General features: G+C 46.3%; 1 protein-coding gene across 1 annotated transcript; it reads right to left on the minus strand.

Moving 5' to 3' along the window:
- Window positions 1–6,420: 6,420 nt before the first annotated feature.
- Window positions 6,421–8,746, minus strand: LOC127003289 (uncharacterized). The gene is made up of 2 exons (XM_050869760.1): window positions 8,697–8,746; window positions 6,421–6,814 (listed from the first exon to the last, which is right to left on the minus strand). Exons 1-2 carry the CDS (start codon window positions 8,744–8,746, stop codon window positions 6,421–6,423), a joined length of 444 nt encoding a protein of 147 aa, XP_050725717.1.
- Window positions 8,747–9,711: the final 965 nt, after the last annotated feature.

The raw sequence follows: 9,711 nt of genomic DNA on the forward strand, positions 1-9,711 counted from the left end.
TATATAAGAGAGAGAGAGAGAGAGAGAGAGAGAAGGGTAGTGTGCCAAAAACAATATTAGATGCGGCTTAGAATTCAATCACAAGGAAGAATAAATATAACAGGTGTACACTCTCTCTCTCTCTCTCTCTCTCTCTCTCTCTCTCTCTCTCTCTCTCTCTCTCACGCTGGAGGTCAGGTAAAGCGGCGGGTGGCAGAAATTCGGCGGGAGGCAACGAGCGCCATCACCATCAGTCCGCACGCCACCATTACGGCTGAGAGGTGGGGGGAGGGGGTGGGGAGGGACTTGGCAGTGGTTGTGGTGGTGGTGGTGGCGGCGATGACAGCAGGAGAACATCACCAACAATACTTCTTCCACTTTTTTTTCTTTTTGCCACAAGAGGACACGGTAAGGTTAAAGGACACGTGCATAATGCTGTCAAGAGGATGCAAGGCAAGAGGAAGAGGAGGAGGAGGAAGGGGGGAAGGAAGAGGAGGAGGAGTTGTGGAGATGTTTAGAAGGGAAGTAGATAAAAAACGGCGTGGTGGCCATAACGTGTGGGAGGAGAAGGGGTTGGATGGTGGAGGGGAAGTGGAAGCCTGATTGGAGAGAGTAGGAGGGAGGGGAAGAGAGGGGGAAGGAGGTGGAGGAAGGAGAGTAGGCAGGGTGAGAGAGGGCATAGAATAAGAAGCGAAGAGGAAGTGAAAACAGGACTGGGCGTAATAAACCGAGCTAGGATTAAGAGGAAGAAGAGGAGAAAACATGGATGAGCAGGCAAGAGGAAGAGTGTTGACTACTTACTGGGTTTTTAATTTATTTGTCCAGCATTTTAGTGACCTGGAGAAAAAATGAATGAAACACATGTTGCAAGTACAAACGGGAACGATAAATTCACTCCTGCCGCAAATGATGCTTTTTTTTTTAAAGTTGGTCGTTTTGGTACTATTTGCTTCTGTCGGAAGAGTATTTCATTGCTAGACGACTAGGCGTGAGAAAAAATCTTCTGCCATTGTCTACACTGCATCGCTTAGCTTGAACCAGTAAATCATTTATTTATCGAGTTAGTTTGAAGCTCCAAGAAGTGTAGTTATGGATGTTACTGAACTCATTCAGGAACTTGATGACCTGTATCGATAAATTCAAAAGTCGCATATTTTCCAAGGTAAGGAGGTTGGCTTGCTTGATTCGTTGTTCATACTGCAATGCGTATTCCAAGTGAGGTCTCACCATGGAGTTAAACAAAGATAACATGACTTTCGATTTCTAACATCCAAAGATCAAAGAAAATTTACAGTGCTTTGTATGTTTTAGTTATTCCATAGAATCGATGATAGATGGATTCCTCATGAAGGATCTACGGCGACTTCCCACCATGTTTTATCTATGATTACACTTGTCAAAATTGCGTGACAACAGCCACTTCGGACACGACTTAATAATCCTGTCAAGCTGTTTTGGGTCGTCGTCGTGCGGACCTTTCCACCCACTTGTGTGTCATTAGTAACATCGATAGTGAGGGTGCCTACTTGCACTGCTAAGTCGTTGATGTATAAGATGACAAGTATTGGTCCCAGAATTGGCCGTTGGGGGAGGAAGAAAGAAAGAAAGAAAGAAAGAAAGAAAGAGAGAGAGAGAGAGAGAGAGAGAGAGAGAGAGAGAGAGAGAGAGAGAGAGAGAGAGAGAGAGAGAGAACTAAACGCAAACGAAGAGAAAAAACACGCAGTCACATCAAAACTGATATCAGAAACAGAGGCAGACAGGCAAACAAACCCAAACTAGATATTAAAAACACTCTGCCCTCCTATATTTTTGCAATTAGGAAAAAAAAAGAGGACAAAAAAAAAAGTCGAGCCACGAGTGAGTGAAATAGAGAGTGGACGGGGTAGGGGTGGAGGTTGGAGTATTAGTGGAGGAAGGGGGGAAAGGGAATGGGGGGATGGGGGGGAAAGGGGCATAGCGGTAGAGGTACATAGGCCACTGCTGACTGCCGCACAATTACTGCTGCGGCTCAGTCTGCTATTTTGTGGGAGAGAGAGAGAGGGAGAGAGAGAGACGCCGCGATATCAAAAGGAAAATACACAGCAATCAATGGCAATTATATACATGAGTGCTGCACGGCCCTTACCCTCCCTCCCGCTCTCTACCCACTCTCCTCCAGCCTCCCCGCAGCAGATAACAGCAGCATCCCCGCCAGCGTCAGGGCAGCCGATGCGCGTCATTCTGAGTCATGATAGCGGCCGCCGTTTAGCCCATGAAATAAATGATAGGTAGAGTGAAATTCCAAAACCCACCACCATCACCACTTCCAGCGCAATTACTACCACCGCTACTACTACTGCAAGCACCACGACCACCACCGTCATCTCCACCACTACTACTAGCAACACCAACACCACCATTCCCACTAACGCCGCCACGTCCATCACCACTACTAACAACACCTCTACTACAACTACTACCACCACCACCTGCACCACCACCTCCACCACCACTACTAACAACAGCTCTACCTCCATCACCACCACCACCATCACCACTACCACCACCATCACCACAAGCTCTTCCACCAGCACCTCCACTCCTACCGGCACCTCTACCTCTACCACCACCACCACCACCACCAGTCTTTTCAGCTTTCATGAGTTTACTTACGGCCATTGTGTTAACAGGACAAAGGCCGCGCGCTTACCTGCAAAGAAGGAAAAAAAGTATTATTATAAACAATTATGAAATACTCGGCTTTAAAAAAGGAGAGAGAGAGAGAGAGAGAGAGAGAGAGAGAGAGAGAGAGAGAGAGAGAGAACGAAAAGAAAGAGAAAGAACTAAAAAAAGCCAACACAGACAAAGAAAGAAAAAGAGAGAGAGAGAGAGAGAGAGAGAGAGAGAGAGAGAAAAATACAACCTTTCATGAATACATCACTATTAGTCTCACCAATACAGGTCAGACTGCAGTGAATGACATCGATTAAACAAAAAAAAGTACATTAATCTTACTGGTTTGCAATATGTCATGTGTGTGTATGTATGTACGTATGTATGTGTGTGAGATTAATTTTTCCTTCTTAAAACAACGTAAACTCTGAAAAATAACGTAATAATAGTTCTTTCCTGCATTTTATTTTCCTTCCTTGTTTTCTTTCTCCGCCTCAACCTCTCCTTTCCCTCTTCCCATTCTTTACCTTTTCTTCCTCTATTCCTTCTTGCTCACATTTCTTTCCTCAATTTCATCTGCCTCTACTCTTTCTTCACTTCTTCCCTTTCCTTCTTGTCTCCGCTTCTTCCCCTTCTTTATCTTATCCTTTTCCTTGCTTTCTCTTCCTCTACTTTTTTCTTTCGCTCTTTCTTTTCATTTCTTCAACGACTTTCCTTTCTTTCTCGACATTTATCTCTTTTTCCTCTTCCTTTTTCATACATTCTTCTATACCTCTAGCTCTCCTTTCTTCCTCCGTCTCTATTTCTCTTTACTTTCTTTCTTTCATCCCTTAACGATTCTAATCCCTTTCTTAACCTTAGCCTCTTGTACTTCTCATTTCCTTCCTTTCTCCACCTCATTCGCTTCTTTCTCTCTTTCTTCCTCCGCCTCTTAACTCTCCTCTCCTTCCTCCAATGACTCTAATTTCCTTCTCCGTCTTTACCTCTTCTTGTCTCCTCCTCCTCCTCCTCCTCCCCCTTCCCTTCCTTCCTCATTAATTGACTCTCCTTCCTTGCATTCCTTCCCTTCCTCATTACACACCTCTTTTTCTTAACCTCGCTCCATTACTCTCTCTCTCTCTCTCTCTCTCTCTCTCTCTCTCTCTCTCTCTCTCTCTCTCTCTCTCTCTCTCTCTCTCTCTCTCTCTCTCTCAACCAATAATCCTTCCTTCCATCCTTTCTCCTATTTTCTTTCCTTCATCCATCTTTTTTTTACCTATCACTTCCTCTCCCCTTTGTCTTCCCCTAATGAGCGGCGGGACAGGTGAGCCGCCGTGGTCCATATAGGCAGGTTAATAACAGGTAATATATGCCACTTAATTGCCCCGAACGTTCACTTTGCCTATTGACACAAGGCGAACCTAATCAGGGAGTTCATTAGGCGCACACGAAGTACTGATATTCTCTCTCTCTCTCTCTCTCTCTCTCATTTGTCTGCCTGTCTACCTCTGTCTTTCTGTCTGTCTGTCTGTAAGATTATCTGTCTGTCAATGCGAGCATTATCTCTCCTAACATCTATTCCTTTGACCTCATAACCCAAGAGCCGCTTATGTGTGTGTGTGTGTGTGTGTGTGTGTGTGTGTGTGTGTGTGTGTGTGTGTGTGTGTGTGTGTGTGTGTGTGTGTGTGTGTGTGTGTGTGTGTGTGTGTGTGTGTGTTTGTGTTGCAATTCGCTGTACATACATACCCAAACACCCTTCCCTGTACACACACACACACACACACACACACACACACATACACGACCAGTCAGTCAGTAGGTTAACGAGGGAGAAGAGGATGAGGAGAATGAATCAGGCGGAATGAGAAGAGATGAGGGAGGGAGGGAAAGAGGAGAGGTGATCAAGCATGTAGGAGAACCCAGCCTCGTCCTTCACTGTCAGGGCCTCCTTCCCTAGTTACCCCTGCCCTTCCTCACCCTTCCTCGCCCTCGCCTCCGCCACCCGCCACTAGATAAGACACACATTATCAGCCTTTGCTCGCTGGGAAGAGTAAATGCACCTGTGTTATCGCGGCCATTTGTCTCTTTTAATCTTTCCTCGCTGTTTGACGTTCATTTTTTTCACTCCTCTGACAAGGATTCGCCTTTTTTCGCCTCCCTCATTTTTTTTTCTCTCATTTTTTTTCCTGGTTGAGTGTGAGTGACCGCTAAGGAAAACGTGATCGACTACTTATTTTTCCTCGCTGTTTTGACGTTCATTTTTTTTCACTCCTCTGACACGGATTTGCCTCTTTTCGCCTCTCTCATTTGTTTTTGTTTTCTCTCTTAGTTTTTTTTTTCCTGGTTGAGTGTGAATGACCGCTAAGGAAAACATGATTGTCTATTTATTTTTCCTTGCTGTTTTGACGTTCATTTTTTTCTCCGCCCTTACACTGATCTGCCTCTTTTCACCTCCCTCATTTTTTTCTTTTCACTTTTCTTTGTTTTTTTTCCTGGTTGAGTGCGAGTGACCGCTAAGGAAAATATCAACGGCTACGTATTTTTCCTCGCTGTTTTGACGTTCATTTTTTTTCCTCCGCCCTTACACTGGTTTGCCTCCATTCCCTCCCCCCCTCATATTTTTTTCTCTTTTCTTTCTAGTTTTTTTTCCTTCCCAGTGTCTGTTGGTAGGGAAAATTCGATTATATGTCTATTTGATTTTCCTTGCTATGTGTCTTATTTTCCTTACACTGGTCTGTTTCTCTCCCTCTTTTTCTCTCTTTCTCTCTAAGTTAAGGAAAATTTTGTTAAATGTCTATTTGATTTTCCTCGCTATGCGACTTATTTTCTCCATCTTTTTCTCTCTTTCTCTCTAAGTTTTCTCTCCAATGAGGCTGCGAGTGACTGTTGTGAAGGAAAATATGATGTTTTGTCTCTATGTAATCTTTCCTTGATGATTTGTGTTATAATTTTCCTTTTTACACTGGTCTGTTTATCTTCTCTCTTTTTTCCCAAACGTTCCCCTGGGTCGCCTCCCCCTCTCTGCGTATGCCCTTCTGATTAATTGATATGGTGTTGGCAGATGATGAAGGATGCTTAGAAGGGCCCGACGCTATGGACGGACTAGATGGCTAATAGACGAGGGGATGTTAATAAGTTGGCAGACTGAAGTACTGCTAGGCGAAGATGTTTAGAAGAACCAAGAATGAGTGACCTAAACCAACGGACTAAAGCGTCAATAGATGAAAGGATGTTATGCAAGTTGGCAGCGAAATGACACTTCAATATGGAGTGTCCGTGGCAGCAATAAAAGAATGCACGTTTGAAAGGGCAACGACTACACACACACAAAAAAAAACGGACTAATGTAAAGACAAGTTAGGGGGGCATACGCTATAGTTGCGCGTGGCCTCGGTGCCCACATCCGATTCTTTGAGCCTTGACCGGAGCCTACATTGTGCCTTCCAGTGGCCGCGAGTACTCTCTCTCTCTCTCTCTCTCTCTCTCTCCATCCTCTGAAGAGGACAACTGGTCGAGGGGCGAGATAAAGGTTAAAAGAGTGTGCGTGTGTTTGTTTGTTTGTCTTGCGCAACACACCGAAGCGCTACAGGTGAATGGATCGTGTTCCTCGGGGGTGGGGAGGGGGAGGGAGTACGGCAAGGAGCGTGGGGGCGTGCAAATCTTGGGTTAAGGAGCGTGGGCGGCGTGCAGGTCTTGGGGTAAGGAGTGTAGGTCTCGTGCAGGCCTTGGGGTGAGGAGTGTAGGCGGCGTGCAGGTCTTGGGGTGAGGAGTGTAGGTCTCATGCAGGTCTAGGGGTGAGGAGTGTAGGTCTCATGCAGGTCTTGGGGTGATGAGTGTAGGTCTCATGCAGGTCTTGGGGTGAGGAGTGTAGGTCTCGTGCAGGTCTTGGGGTGAGGAGTGTAGGTCTCGTGCAGGTCTTGGGGTGAGGAGTGTAGGTCTCGTGCAGGTCTTGGGGTGAGGAGTGTAGGTCTCGTGCAGGTCTTGGGGTGAGGAGTGTTGGTGGCGTGCAGGTCTTGGGGTGAGGAGTGTAGGTCTCGTGCAGGTCTTGGGGTGAGGAGTGTAGGTCTCATGCAGGTCTTGGGGTGAGGAGTGTAGGTCTCGTGCAGGTCTTGGGGTGAGGAGTGTAGGTCTCATGCAGGTCTTGGGGTGATGAGTGTAGGTCTCATGCAGGTCTTGGGGTGAGGAGTGTAGGTCTCGTGCAGGTCTTGGGGTAAGGAGTGTAGGTCTCGTGCAGGTCTTGGAATGAGGAGTGTAGGTCTCGTGCAGGTCTTGGGGTAAGGAGTGTAGGTCTCGTGCAGGTCTTGGAGTGAGGAGTGTAGGTCTTGTGCAGGTCTTTCATTTCCCTTTCCTTTCTTCTTCTCTTCTCTGCAATTCCCTTCCATCCCTTTCCTTTTCTTCCTTTCCTTTTCCTCATATTCTATTATCTTTCAATGCCTTCAATTCCTTTTTCCCTTACTTGTTTTGTCTCTTTTTCCCTTTCCTTTCTTTTTTCCTTCTTTTCTGTGCCTTTCCTTCCCCATATTATTAAACGTGTCAGGTTCCCATTACGACTATTTCCCAAGGTCACCTCTTTGGATTCTTTTTAGGAGCAACGAGCAGCGGGCTTTTTTTTATTATTTTTCCCTTTTTGTGTGTGCCCTTGAGCTGTCTCCTTTGTTGTAAAAATAAAAAATAAAAATAAAAGATAATCAACCGGATATTCGTGGGTCACCTTCCCGTGTTCAAGATGCAGAAGTCTTGTAAAACTATCACCAGGATCACAAAACAGACCATGGAAATCACAGGAACTTCTACGAGAGGCTTCCCACACAGGCAAACCGAGGCGCCGGTACGTTTAAGAATGCGGGCTTTAGTGTGGCGGGGGCGGCGAGGAAACGTTTTATGTGGCGGTGGAGATGAAATTACAAGATGCTCTCCGGTGGCAAATGAAAGACAAAGAAGGTTATGTTCGGGCTCATGGAGTCAAATGAGGAATTTTACGCGTTGTGAGAAGAGAGTAAAGCAAAGGAGTCACGGAAAACACTTGAATTTCCTCCCACTCCTAAAAGGAAATTAAACAGCACGAAGCCTAAGACCAGAGAACAAAGAGAAAACACTCGAGGTCAAACAAGGCAAACAACACTCCTCTTGCAAACTCCTTATGGTCGAAAAGGAAAACTACACCAGAGGAAGAGTGAAGTCATGACGTCACCGTACGCAAACAAGAGCAGCATCAGCAGAAGCAGGAGAAACAGCAGCAGAAGGAGATAAGGTCGTGGGACGATATATACCACTTGAAACTACCATCACCACCGCTACCACCACTACCCTTCCTGGGCCTCTCCGTTCCCTCCTCTCTCGTCCGTCCTTCCCTCCCTCTCCCTCGTTCTCTTTCCTCCCCCCCTCCCCTCCGTGTCCTAGGTGACCTGAAGGACCCGCCGCTCAATACTCCCTGAAGGCTGCTGACTCCCGCTCAATATACGGAAAACAGCGCCGACTTTCTCGCGCTAAAATTCGTCGCCCTGCAATCCTGGCGGGCCGGGGTTGACGTGCGGACGACGGGGCGTGTTTCGGAATGCAAGGAAAGAGGGTGTGTTAGTGTGTATGTCTCTGTGTGTTGGTGCTTTGCGTAGAGACTTTTTTATCCATTAGTCCTGTTGGCTTTGTATGTGTGTGGGCGTGTGCTTCTGTGTTTGTGGGTGTTTGGTGGGTGTGTTGAGGAAGTTACACCACACAAATACATATACACACACACACACACACACACACACACACACACACACACACACACACACACACACACACACACGGTGGTCGATATTGTAGGTATCAAGAAGAAAATGAAGCCTGACTCCTCCAGGTCTTGTCTTATCAGACATGGAAAGGGGATAACAGAGACTCCTCCTCCTCCTCCTCCTCCTCCCCCAACACCCGTTCTTCATCAGCCTCCATCCTCCACCTCACTAATTCACGTTGCCCTCACGCCAGCCACGCACACCCACTGCCTCTCATATGTCAAGTGGCAATCGCATTACCTGGTCCCTCCTTTATCTATCTATCCATTCATCCATCTATTATTCGGTATGGAGCATTGCATTCTGACTCACCTGGACGCCTCTCTTTTCCTCATAGAGACCCCGACACATTCACTAGTCATCAGGTTCATTGTTACTTAATAAATACATAATTACTTTCTTATAAACATTATCTTATTCTGTGCACCTCCGTAATGTATTTCTGGTTAAGAGCCGCACTGATGGGAATGCGTCATCTATACTGTCTCACTAATAATTAATCGTTTACATTGCTCATTAACTTTCACTTTCACTTTCATTACATATACAGTAATTCCTCCGCGTAGTCGCTCCATTAGACATCGCTTGAATATGCCACTAACCATTTAGTACGTCGCTACTTTCACCACAGACGAACACCAGCCGAGTTATAGACCCAGATCCTTAAACATTTCGCCAGTCCATGAACGAACATTTGCCAAGGTTTTCGTAGGAGTTATGGGCATTTCCTTAGGGGGTAGTTTTATTGCCCTGATGCTATTTAGGGTGACAAAGCTTCTGGACTAAAAAGAGAAAAAAAGTTATGAGGACCGGATTAATCTCTGCGGTCTTTGAAAGTAGTTACTGGGAAAGGTGGATGGGTCAGAGTGTACCGACAATGTGTTTACCGATAACATAAATATCCCCACTTGCTGAGTTTGCATCATTCCGGTTCCTCCCCTACTCCGCCTCCTCCTCCCTTTGCCTCCCTTCCCCTTCCTCTTCCACCCTTTCCCCTTCCCTCCCCATTAGGTTGCAAAAGCTTGTTGTGTGCCACTCAGAGACCCCGAATTTACAAGTAGCATGTTGTCATTTGTGGAGTTTGTTTGTTTGTCTGTTGCGCGTGTACGTGATAGAGCCGAGGGTGGAGAGAAAGAGCAATCGTGTGTGTGTGTGTGTGTGTGTGTGTGTGTGTGTGTGTGTGTGTGTGAGAGAGAGAGAGAGAGAGAGAGAGAGAGAGAGAGAGAGAGAGAGAGAGAGAGAGAGAGAGAGAGAGAGAGAGAGAGAGAGAGAGAGAGAGAGAGAGAGAGAGAGAGAGAGAGAGAGAGAGAGAGAGAGAGAGAGAGAG

This window comes from Eriocheir sinensis, chromosome 3, assembly GCF_024679095.1.
Source record: "Eriocheir sinensis breed Jianghai 21 chromosome 3, ASM2467909v1, whole genome shotgun sequence".
NCBI lineage: Eukaryota > Metazoa > Arthropoda > Malacostraca > Decapoda > Varunidae > Eriocheir > Eriocheir sinensis.